At 35.7% G+C, this 19,711-nt stretch overlaps 1 protein-coding gene and 1 pseudogene across 1 annotated transcript; one reads left to right on the top strand and one right to left on the bottom strand.

Moving 5' to 3' along the window:
- The first annotated feature begins 51 nt into the window (after positions 1–51).
- Positions 52–6,543, top strand: LOC109093430 (solute carrier family 22 member 7-like). Its single transcript, XM_019107170.2, has 10 exons — positions 52–1,058; positions 1,671–1,774; positions 1,901–2,055; positions 2,149–2,317; positions 3,229–3,352; positions 3,440–3,546; positions 3,995–4,209; positions 5,534–5,642; positions 5,812–6,018; positions 6,215–6,543. Exons 1-10 carry the CDS (start codon positions 678–680, stop codon positions 6,291–6,293), a joined length of 1,650 nt encoding a protein of 549 aa, XP_018962715.1. The 5' UTR covers positions 52–677; the 3' UTR covers positions 6,294–6,543.
- On the bottom strand, positions 6,418–17,397 carry LOC109093429 (annotated as a pseudogene).
- Between the last annotated feature and the right edge of the window lie 2,314 nt (positions 17,398–19,711).

Here is a 19,711-nt window from a genome sequence, read left to right as displayed (position 1 = left end):
ATTTAGATGCCAGATTTTGCTATTTTGTGTCAAATATTTATGACAAATAAACCATTCTAGTTTTATCTAAGAAAATCCTTCTTAACATTAGCCAACAACTCAACATGAAAACTCTGACGAAAAATGTATTACATGATCAGACGGAGCTTGCCTTTCTTCTGCAAACTCCAGAAATTAAGTCACTATAAAATATCTACCAAGAGAAACACAGATTGAACAAAAAGGGACTTAAACTGTTTATGATATATTTATTTATGTATGAGCAAATCATGTACAGTATAAAGCCAAAGAGTCCTATTGTGACTAGATAACATCTGTATGGTAACGAAAGGTGTCAATGTCCATGTGCATTAACCACGTGAACTGCACCCGACGAGACACTCTTTTACAAGCATTAACAACCAAATCACAAATCATTCACCACTGCTGACAAAATACTATGGGTAGCAGATTGTCTGAAGATATGGACGCACATACACACACACACACACACACACACACACACACACACACACTTTAAACACAGACATAAAACAACAGCAGTTTTTTAATGACCAAAGTACAAGATGCATCTGACTTCCAGTTACCTTAACCTTTGATATCCCATAAAAACTCAGCACGTAAACCAGGGATTTTGTGGGAAGACACTGAGGAAAGTCTGTGTATCAACAAAAAGCATGAAGTTTGAAGATCTAATTACGGAGATCAATGGCTTCGGCAGGTTTCAGAAGATGATTCTTTGCATCAGTTTTGTAGGACGATTCACTATACCATGTCACTTTCTATTAAGCAACTTTATCGCCGCAGTCCCATCTCACCACTGTGATATCAGCTTTCTGGATGCTGAGGGAATCTTTGGGAATCTGAGTCGGGAGCAGAAACTGACTGTCAGTATTCCAGCTCAGGATGATGGGACTCCTGCTTCTTGTCATATGTTCTCTTATCCTCAGTTTCATCTGTTGACAAACTCCTCCAGCAGCGCAGAACTTCCAGTAGTCCAGTGTCAGAATGGATGGGAGTATGACAACAGCACGTTTATCAGCACTCTTGCCACACAGGTGAGATTTCAGAGAAGGTGCTACTTTTCCATTTGAATCAATATAAACTATACTTAAATACATTGTTTAGCTTAATATTGAAACTTAAAATGAAACAAAATTAACTTAAGCAAGTCTCTAGCAGTTAATTATTAGCTAGCAACTCTGCACATTGCAATCAAAAAACATCACTGCATGTGCAGAGTTATATCTTTTCAAATAAAGTAACAGTTTTTCAGTCACTGGCTCATCTTCGACATAAACCACAAGATCAAAGCTTCAGCGCAATGATAACCTCCCAAAAGTCCAACATAACAAAAACTTTAAAATACCAAAGCTGGGAATAAACTGGGAACTAGAACTCAAATGATTTGCTTCATGTAGTAAATTTCAGTTTTACAGTGTCACTAAATATGTTGTTTGTCCTACCCTCCACATCCAAAAAAAAAAAAAAAAAATTGGAAAATTTAAGTTGTGATATGACATTTGAAAGGTTGCAGGTTCAAGCCCGATCAGAAAGACGTGTCATGATAAAACTAGTGATATATTTCATCCATATGGTTTTAAAATTCATGAAGCAGTTCATCACAATTCCTTAAGAGAAGTTATTTTCAACATCTTTTTATTTCAAAGTGGGATCTGGTGTGTGATAACAAAGGTCTGAATAAAGCTGTGACCACCATCTTCTTTGTCGGAGTGATGTTTGGAGCAGCTTTTTTTGGAGGCATGAGTGACAGGTGATGTTTTAAGAAAAACAGAACTGAATATTATGATTAATATTATGAATGATTTGCATTTTATGAAGACCGCCACAAGCATGAAATGTTCTGTATAAATAAACCTATCCTCTGTTTGACATGTAGATTTGGCCGTAAGCCGATGCTGCTGGTGTCCTTTATATCAGGAATGGCTTTCACACTGGCCAGCATCTTTTCTTCCTCCTTCATCATGTTTGCAGTGCTGAGATTCTTTAGTGGATTCACCATCACCGGCATTGTTATCGTCTCAACCGTACTCAGTAAGACCCCTATCTCTGGTCCTCAGATTATGATTGAATGTAAATATAGAAAAAAGTTAAATGGTCTTACTGCATATGCGTGTCTCTCCTCAGATGTGGAGTGGGTGGACATTCAGCACAGGAGACTTGTATGTATTATTGACAGTATGGCATGGGCTGTTGGCAGCACCTCATTGTCTCTTATTGCATTCTGTATCAGAGACTGGAGATGGCTTACAGTGGCTGTCACTTCACCTTTACTGTTATCCACAATCCTCTGGTGGTAATGGACCTTGCATATTCTGTCAAATTAAAATCACAGCATTTCTGAAATTAGTCAATTAAAGGGATTCTCCACCCCAAAATGATAATTTTGTCATTAATCACTTACCCCCATGTCGTTCCAAACCCGTAAAAGCTTTGTTCATCTTCAGAACACAATTTAAGATATTTTGGATGAAAACCTGGAGGCCTGTGACTGTCCCATTGACTGGCAAGTAAGTTACACTGTCAAGGTCCAGAAAAGTATGAAAGACATCGTCAGAATAGTCCATCTGCCATCAGTGGTTCAACCGTAACGTTATGAAGTGACGAGAATACTTTTTGTAAGCGAAGAAAACAAAAATAATGACTTTATTCAACAATTCCTTTGTCAACAGTCTCCTCTGTGTCTCTCCATATCACTGTATGCTCTTCTGTATCAGCTGCACCATAAGGATGTGCTGTTTCTACTGTATCTAGCTTTGATTTGAAAGAAAACAGCGCATCCTTGTGGCGCAGCTGATACAGAAGAGTATACGCAGCATACGGTGATGTGGAGAGACACAGACAATGTTTGCAAAAGGAATTGTTGAATAAATTCATTATTTTTGTTTTCTTCGCTTACAAAAAGTATTCTTGTCGCTTCATAACATTAAGGTTGAACCACTAATGGCAGATGGACTATTCTGATGATGTCTTTCATACTTTTCTGGACCTTGAGAGTGTAACTTACTTGGCAGGCTATGAGACAGTCACAAGTCTCCTGGTTTTCATCCAAAATATCTTAAATTGTGTTCTGAAGACAAACAAAGCTTTTACGGGTTTGGAACAACATGGGGGTACTGTAAGTGATTAATGACAATTTTTTCATTTTAGGGTGGAGTATCCCTTTAAGGGTGAGAACGTTATATAGAGCAAATGTTTCTGATGTAGGTGGGTTCCAGAGTCAGCTCGCTGGCTGATAGCCAATGGCAAGGCTGAAAAAGCTCATTATTATCTTCATAAATGCGCTGTCATGAACTGCAAGGAGGAAGTTATTTCAAGAATCAAACCTGAGGTGAGAGAAAACAATATATAACGTTGGATTGATCACTTTTTTTAAATAAGTCTGTAGGCTAAATACATCTCTGTCTTTTTTGTATAGGCTCTCTCTATAATAGTTACAGATGGGGGAAAGAAAAATTATTCATACCTGGACCTTGTCAGAACCCCAAAGATGAGGAGATTGGCTCTGCTCACAGGGACCATATGGTGTGTAAATGAACCACAGTTCAACAGTGCCCACCCACTTTTTCAGTGGCCTTGGTTCCTTGGCCTTGGTTTTCCCATTCATTTTTCCTATATGGATTTTTTAAAAGTCTTTGTTAAAGAGTTAAAAGCCATGAACCAAACAACCAGCTATGAGGTGAATCACAACATTACAAACTTTGATTTAAAGCAAAAAATTATTTGAAAATCAGACCAAATCCAAAGGTACAAGACTGTGCTCAACAGCTTTAATTTTTTTATTTATTGTAAAATATGTGTATATTCAGAGTACAGAGCATTTTGGTTGTTTCAATTCCTGCTATTAAATACAATTATTTAAAAAACAAGTGCTGTTGTCTGCACTATAGTCTTCAGTGGGTCTAGATTACAAAACAAGGACTTCAATGTCTGAATAATAAATAATCTATTAATGGCTTTTCACTTCTTAAAGGTTTTGTGTTGCCACTATGACCTATGGTATAAGTCTCAACATCACAGGCTTTGGACTAAATATGTACCTCACTCAGTTTGTGTATGGAGCCATTGAGGTTCCCTCTAAACTGATGGTATATTACCTGCTGGAGAAGATTGGCAGACGTAAAACTGAAGCAGGAGCTCAGCTGTTGGCCGGAATCAGTCTCATGATTAATATATTCATACCCAAAGGTGAGACTGGCAAAACCAACATATGATTATGCAGTGATGATTATGATTACATGTGCAAGAGTGCTGTTGCTACTGAATATCTTGGAAAAGCAGCATGATTACTTTTATATAACAGATTGATAAGACGTTAAGACTGCAGACATCCCACCTGTCTCCTGCATATTGATAGCTTCTCCCCGATGTCTGCAAATTATACGAAATTATCCAAATTATATTGTGGATGGATAACAGTCACTTGGTGTGCTGTGGAGAAACAGTTCATTTACATAAAGAAATATGGTTACTAGACAAGCTCTCTGGGTGTTATTGCATTTCAATTATGTTTTAACATTGTGTTTGTAAAAATATACAGTAAAATAATTTCTGGGGGGGTAATTTCAGTAACCTGTTATGCTGCCTTGTCAGATTTGGTGACCCTGCTGTATGTCTGTTGCTGTTCGTCAGACCAAAATACTCTCTAGGATATAGAGGTGTTTAGATTTCACCAGAGTGTATTTGGATAACATTAAAACCATTCTGTGTCAAACAGGGGGAGGTAACTTTTAATACTGCCTTGTCGGATTTGGTGACCCTGCTGTCCGTGTCCATTATGGTTCAATTTGGACCAAAAAATGGAGAAGAGAAGTTTAAACATCACCAGAGTAAATTAGGGTAACATTAAAGCCACCAGAGTAACATTAAATCCATTCTGTTTGAAATAGAAATGGGTAACAGATTTGGTGTCTGTGATGTATGACTGTTGCTGTCTATGTCAAACTATTTCTACTGTATAAAGGAGGAGACTGGACATCACCAGAGTCAATTTGGAGAACGTAAAAACCATTCTAGCCATAATTATTAATATGCAATCATGATAATACTCAGTAGCACTCAGAGACCTTGTCCAGTAACAATTTATTGATTCACTGAATAACCTAACCCAGGTAACACAGCGTACAATCGAGCAAGAAATAAATCAAATGAAACAGATTAGGGAGTACAGCTGTCATCTTTGGTGTTAACGCTATTTAAATTAATTAAATTGAGTTTTTCCAGGGTGGGATGTCTGAGATACGGCTCCACCTGCTGGCGGAATGATTTAACTGCAGAAGCAGTAAAAATCACTTAAAATTCTAACTGTGAGATGGTGCTTGGTCTATTAGATTCATGGACCGAAACTAACGACTGTATAATGGATAATAGGGTAGAATAGAAAAATACATTAAAAAAAAAAGTTCAAGGTACAGGTACATTATACAGATGGCATAAGCGCAGTACAACTTGATCTTACCAGAATGGCCACAAGAGGAACATTCAATTCGTTTATTCTTTCTTTCACCTTCAGATCAGTGGGTTGGTCGTACTGTGGTGGCAGTACTGGGTAAAGGTTTTGCAGTTGCTGCTTTTTGTACAATTGTATTATACAGCTCGGAGCTTTACCCAACTGTCCTCAGGTAACGGTCAAAAACAGTTAACAATTTTTATTATTGATATTTTTATTATTTGATATAAATGTAAAATAAAGGTGTGCACTTATATTTACAGTCTCATCCCTAAGACATTTCCTTATTACATATTCAGTGAACAGTATTTAACAATCATTTATTTGACTGGATCCTTCAGGCAAAATGGGATGGGCTATAACTCCTTCCTGGGGCGGCTGGGTGTGTCTGTGGCTCCTCTAGTCCTGCTGTTGGACAGTTTCTGGGGCCACTTCTCTCAGACCATCCTGTGTTCTGTGGCACTCATTGCTTCTCTGGTGGCCTGGCAGTTACCGGAGACACGAGACAGGTGTCTGCCTGAGACAATCGAGGATGTCGAGGGTCCTGGGTAAGTCATAACCTATAATATATTGTTAAAGGGTTACTCCACCCCAAAATGAAAATTTTGTCATTAATCACTTACCCCAGGGGTTCTCAAACCTCTCCATTAAGTACCCCCAGCACTGCATGTTTTGTATGTTGTGAAAGTTGATATTGTGTGTTCATTAACCAAATCATTTTTTTTTTTTTATCATATTGAATAGGAAAAATCTCTTTAAAGGTCAAGACAAGCTGGAGGATGAGGAGAAAACGAGAATGAATGAACACACGGATGAGCACTGAGATTGTGTGCACATTGAATTTTAAATTTTTACCAGTTATTAAGTGTCATGTTCAGATCCCAGGAGAGTAGATGCGCACAAAAAAACAAAAAACAAAAAACAAAACAACTTGAACAATTCCAAGGTCCTTTTAAAATGTTTTATTAGTTACAGAAGGATTTACAACTTTCTCCAGTGCCATGTAATAATTACAGATATTATAAATGGAGGCATGAATGAATAAATGAAAATCTGAGTTTGTGTTTGTAAAAGAGAGAAAACAATTTTTTTTTGAGAAAAAGCATAACATGTATGTGTGACTTATGTATGACTTTTTTTTTTAAGATGCCAGTGGCCATTTCTAAATATGGGAATACATGTAATATGCAATGACATCTGCATATATCTGACTAAGTGAAAAAAAAAATCTTTATACCTTATTTTTTTTTATTAATTTGTAAAAAAAAAAAAAAAAAAAAAACATTTTTGTAAAAAAGTAAAAACAAGTTTTTCCTTTGTGGCTTAATGTCCACTTGGCATTTCATTCTCCGCATTTTCTTTCTCGTAAATGTAACAGCCCACCTTTCCAATATTCACACCTTTTGGTCCAAAAAGGTACCCATAGCAGGGCACATGGCAGTATGGGCTGCCCTCATGCTGCAGAAAACAGAGAAAATACAGCACATTATAAGGGAGCCTGAATCAATGATAAAGCAATCATTATGGTAGATATTCTACAAATATTACATAATAAAACATTTACATTACATATAAGATTTACATCACATATATATCTTATATTGTAAAATAAAATATAAAAAAAAAAAAAAAAAAAAAAAAAAACATATAAAAACAAACAACTGACAAAATAAAAAAAAAATGGATTCAAAATGCAACAAACATATCTATCAGAGTAGGAAAGTTGAAGTAGTGAAGACGCAGTAACTGCATAGGCTATTATGCTTTAGTAGAAGCAGTAGGTTGTATAGTACCTCTGCATGGCCACCAGGGGTCAGTGTTTTCTTCAACCAAAAAAAGCCAAGACCCAGTTGCGACCCAGTGACATCACCTTCTCAGCTGCAGCATTAGATCATGACATTACATCACATTCATACAACACAATGCTGTTTTTAATGGCTATATATTTACAATATGGCTATATATTAAAAAAAAATAATCAGAAAATTAAAAAATAAAATTTCCAGTATTTATTAAAGAAATATATTGATATACTTGTGATATAAAACATGGAAATTCTAAAATATAAATATACAATTTAATTATACAATTTTATATATAATTTATAACTTGATCAGTTTGTACATGGTTGTATATGGCTAGAGAAGAACTACAAAGCCTTTAAATGTTACACAAGTCTAAATGATGAGTAACCATCGTAAACAACACTCACCTTTGACTTTCACCTTAAACTATTTTAAAAACATTAGTATTTTATTTATTGGAATTTTCGCTGTTCCCCTTTAAATGGAGTCAAAATGGTCAGACGGAATGCTGCACATATATGGCAGCACAAAACTACACACACACACACACACACACTCACTCACTCACTCACACACACACACACACACTCACTCACTCACACACACACACTCACTCACACTCACTCACTCACTCACACACTCACTCACACACACACTCACTCACTCACTCACTCACTCACACACACACACACAGAGAGAGAGAGAGAGACAGAGAGAGACAGACCAACCACAGACATTTCTGAAAGTTCTCAAATGTCTGAAAAGTCATAGTTTTGATTCACTGGACTCACCGAAATAAACTGCCTTTCCACAGCCGGGACACAGACAAGTCTCTCCGGCAAACATGTGTGTAGGTGCAGTGGATGCTAAAAACAAGAGCAAAACCTTTATGTATCTGTCTGTATGTACAATTGTTTTTAAGCTTTTATATTTATATCTGTGTGCATGTTAAAAGTTGCTGAACTATAACTGTAATTTCAGCCAAGGAGGACCATAATTCATTCAAAATTACATATAGGCGCTTTTCTGACTTGTGCCTCCTAATATTCGATGTCTATGAAATCTATAAGCAAGTTATTAATCTAGATCTGTTACTTAAACATTTTAATAACTTCTGGTTAGATGCTTCTGAAGGCCAGATCCAGGCTGGTGCGACTAAAGCTGTGCTGTACGATGTGCTTTGATAAGGATCTGTGGCACTTCTGTTCACAAACCTACCTTCTATCCTAAATCAACACTTCTATCTCACATCAATGATGACAGACTGTTACCAGTTTTAGATCCTAATGTCTTTTCCTGTGTTCATTTTATCACAGTGAACCCATGGTGCTTGGCTCACGGGTATAGGAAACACGTTATGTTCAGAGACATTCCTCCAGACTTTTCCAAAATGGTCCTTAAAACCCTCCCCTAACATTCCTGCAATGTCCCGCCTGTCGGAAAACACTTATTAAGGGGAAATATTTCAGGAAAGGAGCCAATCATTGAAGGGCCATTAAAATTCCACCACGTAAAATCCCAAGGGGGTCACTTTAGAAAACCACCCTCCCACTCCTCCATTACAACACATACGTTTAAATATTTCTATCTCCCACTCAGTGTGGGACTCTGTGTATGTGTGTATTAAAAAGTGCTGAGGAAGTGTTAATGTACAATGGAATTTGTGATACAATGCAATTCAGACGAGTGTGTCTATATAAATACTGTGGCTAAAAATAGCATATGGAAACTTAAGTCACACTTTACTATGACTGAATGTCATTTAATTACAAGACAAAATATCAAACCACGAGGCATCAGCAGTCAAAAGATGCAAGACTTTTTCTGAGGAATAACATCCCTTTTCTAAGCCATTTTTAAATAATTTTAACCAGCTGAGGTCAAGGTGAATTTAGTAGATGTATGACGTCAGTTCCCTTCATATTCAACAGGTGCACCAGCAGAGAAAGCACATATGTAGCTCCCCACATTAAAGGGATAGTTCACCCAAAAATTAAAATTTCCCCATGATTTACTCACCCTCAAGCCAACTTAGGTGTATAGGATTTTCTCCTTTATGACGAATACAATCAGAGTTATATTAAAAAATGTCCTGGCTCTTCCAGGCTTTATAATGGCAGTGAATGGGTAGTAATATTCAACAGTCCAATAGAAGTCCAATAAAGTGCATCCATCCATCCATCATAAAAAGTGCCCCAGGCTTTGGGGGGTTAATAAAGGCCTCCTGAAGTTAATAGATGTGTTTATGTAAGAAAAATAACCATATTTATCACTTTATAAATCGTAATTGCTGACTGTTTTATGCGGGTACATGAGAGAGTAGCATTCCAGTGGATGATGTAGTATGTAGACGTAGCGTAAGCTCTGGAAAGAAGTAATAAATGTGGAAGGGCAGAGGAGAAAGCAAAACAAAACAATGGTCACAAATTAGAAGTACAAAACAAGGATTTGTAAAGAAAAATGTAGTTGGAATTCGATAAGCCAAGAGTAGTTTGGTTTTCCGTTGCTAAACAAAGGAAACTTTGTACTTTATTGGACTTCTGTTGCTGAATATCACCACCCATTCACTGCCATTATAAAGCTTGGAAGAGCCAGGACATTTTTTATTATAACACAGAATTTATTAGTCTGAAAGAAGAAAGTCATGGGGTATTTTTCATTTTTGGGTGAACTATCCCTTTAACTAAGGACATATACCACTAACATTTGAAAACCAAAAAGTGTCCAAATACTTTGTTTTAATTTTTGACATTATATAATGGAAATCACTTTTATTCTTTTTTTAGAATAAAAATAAAAAGGTAATTGTGACTTTATATCTCAGTGTGATATATCTCACAAGTGCGACTGTTTCTCACAAGATTAATTTTTTTTCTTATTTTAAACTATGTCATAATTACTTAATATTTTGCTTTTGACGTTCATGGTATAAATATTATTTCATAATTTCAAACCTAACAAACCATTTAGTAAAATTTTTGCTTGAAATATGTGTTTGAGATGCATTTACTGAATTCATTCAGAATTCATCCTATGTTTGTTTGCTGCTCAAGAAACAGTTCTTAGTATTAGCAATGTAGAAACAGTTGTGCTGCTTAATATTTTTGTGGAAACAGTAATATATATTTTGATATCATGATTCATTAAGGAGTAGAAAGTTCCAAAGAACAGCATTTATTCGAAATAGAAATCTATTTTAACATTTTAAATGCATTTACTGTCACTTTTATAAATGTAATTTCTTCTTGCTGAATACATTTTTTTCCTACTGATTCCCAACTTTTGAACAGGAGTTGATGTCTAAATGACAGTACCTTTAGGTTGATTATAGCTGATCTGTGAGTTGGTCCAAGGTGTGGTGGGCGATCCTTCTGAAGGGCTGTTACATGATTTGTTGACCGGTGTTTGAGGAGGTGTGTCATATATGTAAGATCCCGCCCCTCCAATATTTACACCTACCAATGAGAGGACAGAACAGTGAGTACCATTCCATTACTGCACATGTGAGTGTAAGTGGTGGATAAAGCTCATATCTAAGTGTTCAGACTCTCCTAATGCAGATAGCATTAGACAAAAGCCAAAAATATCCTCTTCGGATCCTGATAAAATGCATCTCTCCTGAACTGCGCACTCACTTGGATAATAAATTACAACTGAAACAAGCATATTCTAATGTCTGAGTCTACATTAACATAAACTATACACTGAAACTGAAACCTAACATCTTACCAAACACTATATTTTCCTACTTCTAAATACACACAAACCTCAGTCGGCCCCTATATGTGTCTCTCTTATGTTGTCACTGGATCTGCTTTAACTCTTCTGGTGTGTGAAGTGTTTAGGAAGACAGGGCGACATTTGTATTGTGGATGCATGTGTACGTGATCATATTTGTATGCATTCGGGCAGGTATTGTTGCAACTATTAATATGGTTTGTAAGTGAAAATAGGATCTGTGTGGTTTAGATGTATACCACTTAACAGATTGCAAAAAGACAAATCTCCACTTCACTAGCTGATTCTGTCATTTGATCTCACGAGGAAATTAACTAATTAGAGTTTTAAAAAAAGGTACCGAATGAAATGTCCTTGTGTAATCTGGTTCAACCGGAAAGACCTGCTTTGATCCGAATGATTTCAACCAACAAGATATAAGATATTAAAACCATTAAAAAACATAATTTTTGAGTCATCATGAACCCATTCTCTTGTTCCAAACTTGTACGACATTATGATATTTTGAAGAAACACAGTTATGTAATGACTGAGCTCATTTCAAACTTTTTTTTTTTAAATTTCAGAAAGATGAAATGCAACTTTTTTTTATCTTACAATAGCTTTTTAGCTGGGCATTTTTTAGGTTTCTTTCTTTCTTTCTTTCTTTCTTTCTTTCTTTCTTTCTTTCACACACACACACACACACACACACACACACACACACACACACACACACACAATAAGGTTTCTAGTGGTAAGTGTGCTGTCTTTAGTTGGAATGTTATTCTAAATGTCACAGAGTCAGATGTCACTAAATGAGCCCTGATTTAACCTTTATTTCCTGTACATGAACACATGCAGCATAAAGAGCAAGTAGCACTAAAGACCCAAATACACATGAAAAACCTACCAGCCCCAAGATTCTCACTCAGCTTTGTATGAAAATATATTCTATTTTTCGTGTAAAGTATCTTAGTTGCACACACACTCACAACATGGCTTACAAACTGCAGTTACAACTTATTGTACATACCTTTTGGTCCAAAGAGGGTTCCATAGCAGGGCTTATGACAGTAAGGCAATCCATCATGCTGTGTGTGAGAGAGAATATCTATATTAGTCCATTTAAACTTAATTTTACTTAATTAGCAAATTTTCTCATTGTATGTACAGTAGCTTTGCTACATACACAAAACAAAAGCGTAATGTCAATAAAACACACTAAACCTAATGAAATATAGAGATTATTAACTGAACAAACAGAAATATCCTGGCTTAACAATACTAATTATTTTTCTATATATAAAAAAATGTCTATTTCTAAATATTAATATTTGTTCTAGGCACTCTTCTACTAAAACCTGCACTTTCAGGCAAGGTAAAATTATCAGAAGTGTGTGTGGAAGACAGAATGAAAGAGAGGCTTGTGTCGTGCTGGATTCATTCATTAGAGGTCATTGTTTATTCTTCTGTTACTTCCTGCTCCACCCAGACTGCACAAAAAGACCCAGTCAGGCTCAAATTGGACTGAAATTCAAGCCTCCTAACATACACACAAACACACACCTCTATTTTAGTGTGTATGTGTTTTAGTGCGCTTGTGTGCATAACGGTGCTCTTTAAAAAAAAAGACAAAATACCATGCTAAAATGAGTAAATACATATTCAGAAAATATTTATTTCATTATTATTACATTTATTATCATCAGAGATTTTTTATGTATATTTTATATATTAAAACATCTTTCTCAGTCTCTCTGTTGTGAGTGAAAATTACTGTTTGTGTTCCAACTGAGGGCTGTTTCCCAAAGAACAGAATTGGGAAAAAAGGCAGTCTACACCTGCAGTGAGTAAACACTAACAACAACACAACCTCCTGCTGTTTTGAACACTATAAGAGAAAAAGAGCACACACACAATAATGGGAACACAGTAACTGTAACAAAAGAGTAACAAGACTAAATATATCTTTATTGAGACAATAAAGAGCTATTTGTCCATCCATTTTTATTACTACAAATGAAAAAAAAAAACAATAGAAAAGACAAAAATCTGCCTCGTAATTCAGAACTCACCTTACAATTAAACTAAAGCTTTATGTGACTATTCTGTTTGTGTGCATGCAAGCGTGAGTGTGTTGAGAGAGAGAGAGAGAAAGAAAGAAAGAAAGAAAGAAAGAAAGAAAGAAAGAAAGAAAGAAAGAAAGAAAGAAGAAGGAAGAAATGACGAGAGGCAGAAAGGCAGACAATTGCTTTCTGGTTTGAATTAACTCTTATCTTTGTCCCTCCATTGTCCTTGTAATAATTCTGGTAAAGACAAACAGTAACTTTGAGTGTGGGAGAGGAAGAGCATAAGCTTACAGATATACCTACTTGTTCAGTAAAATGATTTGAACTAGCTGTACCGGACTGAACATGGCTTTTTGTAACAGTTTCAAGAAAACAAACCATCCAATATTAAATAGATAAATAATGAAAATATTTGTAATTGTAATCTCTCCCTGACAGTCTGAGAACATTCCAAACAGATCTAATGAGGTTACTATAAATACTAATTCTGTGTGTTTACAGTCATTGTAGGATTCCAATTCCTCCATAAACATCTACTCGTGATGAGTGACAAGTCTACAAGTGAAATATAGACTTACAATGGGATGAACAATCAATTAACCCAAACAGGGAAACAAGACAACTCTGATCACTGAACTAGAAAATATCTCCTAACGTATCAGGCAGGACCCTCACACATGTCAGTTCAATATAAACGAGAAAGGAAACAAGATAGAAAGAAAAAAGAACAATGAGGGGCACCCAGATAGAAGTGGACAGGGATGACCTACAAATCAGTGTCAGCTCAATGGATTGAGCTTGTGTGGCCGCCTGCTAAACTATGACACTGTGGATGCGAAGCCTCACACTGATAAATCCTGCTGTTACTGTACATACAGACCAAGAAGAAGGACATCCAGAATCACAGTCTATCTCAGTGCAATATCAGCTTTAGATCTGCTTACCTCCGCATGGCCTCCAGGAGACAGAATCTTACTACATCGTTCACATTTCAGACAGAAACGGTGCCAGTGTTTCCCCAGAGAGCTCACTTTCTCAGCTAGAACAGGGAAAGAGTGTAATGTGTTAGCTGATCAGTATGTGTGATATATAATGCTGAGGATGACCGCCTTAACTGCAGTAATCTATATCTAAATTACACACAGTTAATAAGATTGCAATTGTCCTGTAGTGATACATTTCTGTTTGGCTGTTTGCATTTCAGTGAAATAGCCTCTTCTATTATAAGTGGCTGGTTTTTGGCCAGTAAAAGCTGCTAATGGGACCAGACTATATGTTAGGCAAAAACCTCACTTTGTATGACTAGCATCACATGGTCTCTGAACTGAAAGAAAGCAAGACAAATAGAAATATCATGCAAGCACTAATATTTAAAAGTTAAATTTAAATAGTTTAAGTTCAATTTTGTTTTTTAAATTAATACTTCTATTCAGTAATGATGCATTAAATTGATCCAAAGTGACAGATCTTTTGTAATATTACAAATGTCTTTACTATTTCAAATAAATGCTGTTCTATTGAACGTTCCTTAATCTGTAAAGGAAAGCTGTAACTGTAAAAAAATAAAAAAATAAATAAATAAACACTTATCACACCACACCATTCAAATATTAAGCATTACAACTGTTTATTTCACCATTAATAATAAGAAGTGTTTCATGAGCACCAAATCAGCATATCAGAATGATTTCTGAAGGATCATGTGACACTGAAGACTGGTCACATGAAAAATTCAGCTTTACTATCACAGGAATAAATTACATTTTAATACAATTTTAAATATTTTAAAAATAGACGTTATTCAAAATACAAATAACATATATGACCATAAGAGACTTCTTTTAAAAACATCAAAAAATCTTACATGTTCCAAACTTTTGAATGGTAATGTTCTTTGAATCATTATTTATGTGACTTTTATAGTTATTGTTACTGTAAATTCATAGATATTTACAGTTGTGTCCAGCTCAGGGAATGCTGAAACACAGCAACTCAAATTTTTAGTGTTTGTTTGTGCATTTATATCTAAAGAGATATCTATAAACAATATTTACAAGAGCTCTTTACAGTGTTTGCAGCAGAACAATGCAGCATCAAAGGAGAGGAAGAACAAACTGGACCATCTGAAGAAATGCTCCAAATGGAGATCCAAACCTTCAATCCAAACCCTGCTGAGTCAGATTTGCTATCAAGTGAATGTCAATAAGTGCATCTTATTTCTGACCTTTCTGATCTTCACAAGCAGTTTTTGTGCACAATCATTTTGTTCTTTTGAACTTTCTGTTCATCAACGAATCCTGAAAAAAAAAAACTATGGTTTTTACAAAAATATTAAGCTGAACTGTTTCCAACATTGATAACAAGAAGAAATGTTTCTTGAGCAGCAAACCAGCATTGAATGATTTCCGAAGGATCATGTTACACTGAAGACTGAGTAACTGCTGATAAAAATTCAGATTTGCCATCACAAAGATAAATGGCATTTTAAAATTTATGCAAGTAGAAAACTGTGATTTAGAACTGTATTTCACAATTTTACGAATAATGTTAAAATATTAAAATTAAATTAAATAAAAAAAAATTAAATAATGCAACCTCTTACCCACCCCAAATGATTGAACGGTATTGTATACTGATTTTCAGTCAGCTTCAGTCTATTTTAAAATGTTTTACAACTTTCACTGCACAAAAAAAACTGCTTGGAAGTGTTCTCTATTACTAAATCAGCTCTTGAATTAAAAAAAAAAAAAATCTATAGTTTGCTATGAGCAAACACACAGTAAACAGTCATGGACTTTGGAGCACAGGAGTGAGAAATACAAGCTATTCAGAGAAAAACACTGGTCAACATGCCACAATCAATCAATCAACAAGCATATTTTCTGTAATTATAATATACCTAACGAAAGAACTATGATATGATATAAAAACATTTTCCAGGTTGACATTGTGCATTGTGCATGTGGGGGACTAAGCCCACCTCCCCAATGCCCTATATGCTTACTAGCCGACATTCCTGGGTCTGTCTCTAACACACATCATCACACAAAATTAGTCAGGTCAAACAAAGAGCACACTGACTCAGACATATTCAGAAGTCTAGGCCCATTGGGCTCATCAAATCATCAAGCTCCTCTTCAACACAGCCTGCAAGATAGATACTTCATCTGCTAACCTGCAACAGTAGCACAACAGATCCGCTCACTTTATTCAAGAGTCCCCTGCCAAATTCTTATGTAACACCGTCACCCAATTCTCTTTTCACGGGCTAAAGCATTTACTAGCCCAGTGGATACTGGATCCCGGGACAGAATACTAAACAGGAGCCGACAATAACAGGACAGACTAGAGAGCATCCTCCAATGCAGTTGTGGGGGCGTCAGGGTCACTTGTTCTTGACCTATCAATAACAATACTTAGTTTTGCACAGGCTGCACAATTAACCCTCATCTTCTTCTTGAGACTGACATTTTGGGGTCCCAGAGATCTCTGTGCTGTACGCAGGAAAATTAACCTATTATTTTACCCTAAATCTTTTCCTCTGACCCAGTTAAACTCACTAGATGGATTAATTTAACCTTTTTACAAAGACACATACTTTTTATGTTTATCAAAGACAGCAAGACCACATTTGTGAAAAATACATTAAATCAAATACCAATACACTATTGAGTTATGATGTTTACAGCAGACAATATTAGTATATGCAAATTAATTTATTCCTATAAATCTCTGAGAACCCGAACAGAATAACAACATCCATGGTGGACTTTTGTTATAAAGCATATAAACATACACACATGCGCGCGCGCACGCACACACACACAAATCAAGTATCAGTCCAAAGTGTTTTTGAACTATTTAACTGGATATGGGATATTTAAGAACACCAAAAGAAAACATAAGTGTTTACATCACACTGCTTATAACCGAACGGCTCCAAAACAAACAAATACACTTTTCAAACTTCTTGCTATGTAACTCTGTCAAGATTTGCAGAAGTTTATTCATTTTTAAAAAGACCACATATCCATTACCATTACCCCTGACCACATATCCATGCAATTTATTAGTCCAGTCCAATAATACAATACCAATCAAATGAACTTGGCTTGTGATTCTTCTGAGTGATGATTCTAGTGGAAAAACTCTCACCGAAAAACACAGTCTCATCGCATCTTGGACAAATTGACGTCATTCTCTAGAAGAGTCTTGTTGCTGCTCAGGCTCGGTTCTGTTCGTTGTCTGTCTCTCAGCGGCGCTGCACACTGTGTGCAACGCGAGTCGCGCCGCGGCGTTAATTTAACTTTAAAGAGCCTCCGTGCTTGTCTCATGAATATTAAATACGTTGCGTGACGTTCGACCAGTAAGCTCTGATTGACTGAAAGGTAACGAATCCTGAAGGTCTGGCTTGTAAATATTAATTAGGAAGCACTGCTGGACGCTCCAAGGTTACCAAGCAACGTCAGCTTAACGTTGTTAATATTCATAGCCTTCGCCATAATGGGATTCGCGTGGCACAATTACTCCACGCCTTTTGCTTGACAAATGAGGACTGTTTCTTATACGTCAATCAAAACAAAAACACGCAATGCTACATATCAAACTTTTCTCGACTTCACAAGCTTGTCACTAAATAAAAGTTGTTAGTCTGTTTTGTCTTTTGTGGTATGAACAAAGACTATAGAATACTTAAAAGGACTTTGGTATGAATCTTGAGACGTCAGGAGTTGATGTCTCAAGAATTAAAACGAAGCAGTTTTCATAATCTTGCAAATATTTAAAGGCTGTACGAATGTGATTTTGTTTTCATTTTGTTTTCATCACCGCGATAGGGTTTTATATTGGCACATGGTGTTTTAGATCAAAACCACAGCACTGGCAGTTCTGGTCCGTGTACCATTTGAATACTGTTCAATTTTGAGGCTTTGGGGTTATTTTGCTTTCATGCAATGTCTTCTCTCAGAAAACATCCAAAATACACACGTAAGTGCTTATTTTATCACACTTTATGCATGTGTAGATTTTAATTACAATACATATCTTCAAAGGCTGTTTTCTCAAAATGAGTTTCCAGATTTATTCCTATCTATATTCTGAAGGTTTTTACAGGGGGGTTGTATCATTTACCTGATTTATATAACATTTTATGAAACAGCAGGAATGAAACAGAATTTTTAACCTGGCTTTATCTAATGTCCAGATTTCTGTTCTGGAAATGTATTCAAATTTGTGCACATTAAATTAGTGCATGTGAACATTTAAGCATAACAGGTCAGGTCCCTTAATGCACTGTGACTAACCATGGTGAAATTTGTTAGTTAATTAGAGTCTTGATGAATTACGAATTACTTTTTTTTTATTTTTTTTTTTATTATTATTAAATAAAGCACACACCATTTCCAAACATGTATGACTTTCTTTCTTCCATGCAATACAAAAGGAGATGTTAGGCAGAATGTTAGAGACTGACCACCTCGGGCAACATTCACTGTCTTTGCTAATTTTTTTTTTTTTTTTTTCATACAGTGAATAGTTTCATTCTGTGAAAGGCTGTTATTCCACCTAACATCTCCTTTTGTGTTCCAACAAACAAAGAAAACATATGGGTTTGGAACAACACGAGGATAAATAAATAATGGCAGAATTTTCATTTTATGGATGAACTCTGGTAAACCCAAACTTTGTTATGCTAATGTTTACTGAAGCAGAAACAATCACCGCTCTCGTTCATTCTTCTTAGTGTTTACTGTAAAGATAATGTAATTAGTGCAGTCTTAATAGATGCATGTGAATGATGGAGGCATCAGTAAATGCACTTTCAGCTACTGGCATCACCAGTGAGATAACAGATGATCTTATTCTTGTGTCCTTAGACGGGGTCATAGGTCACCTCATGAGAGACAGCAATCCATGGTACCAACTGTTTAAGACACAACTCTCACATAGTCCATTGCATAACACTGTCCATGGACCTCATACCCTCAAATAGTGTTAATAGCCATTACAGTATTAAACAAATAATATATTGTATAATAGTGTAATTTATATCCCTGTTTTACTTGCTTTGTGTTTTATTTGTATATTTATTTGATTATCATAATATTATAATACATTTTCAAAAACTTATAAATAATAGAAAAATGAATATTCAGTAGGCTTTTGACCAGTATTGACGTTTGATCAGTTGAATGAATCCTTGTTAAACAAAAGTGTCTTTCTCTCTTTCTTTGTAGTACGTGATCATTTTAAAATATACTTTTTATAATGAAGCTTTAAGTAGAAAAGTCACGAGCTGCAACACACTGCTTAAGAACAGCCTTATTAAAATACTCCACAGTGAAGCAAGGCATATAAGCCATAACTGAGAAAGATCGATGTTATGTTAAAATAGCCTACTGTTCACTTACCATTCACTCACTGAAACACGTCTCCTGTGATCTGACATCACTGTGATATCATTATGACATCACTGAATGGATTGATCTGCTGTAGGCAGTGGGAAGAATATGATGGAACTCTGAATGAGCCTGTCTTGTTACCTGCTCTTGGGTTTCACTGTATTATAGCGCCCCCTACTGGCGTGAAATACTATGTATGGGAGTTCTGGATGTATGTATTTTTTTTTTATTATTATTTGTTGTTTT

Source organism: Cyprinus carpio, chromosome A17 (assembly GCF_018340385.1).
Source record: "Cyprinus carpio isolate SPL01 chromosome A17, ASM1834038v1, whole genome shotgun sequence".
In the NCBI taxonomy this organism is placed as follows: Eukaryota; Metazoa; Chordata; class Actinopteri; order Cypriniformes; family Cyprinidae; genus Cyprinus; species Cyprinus carpio.
This window is presented reverse-complemented; position numbering and strand designations above follow the sequence as displayed.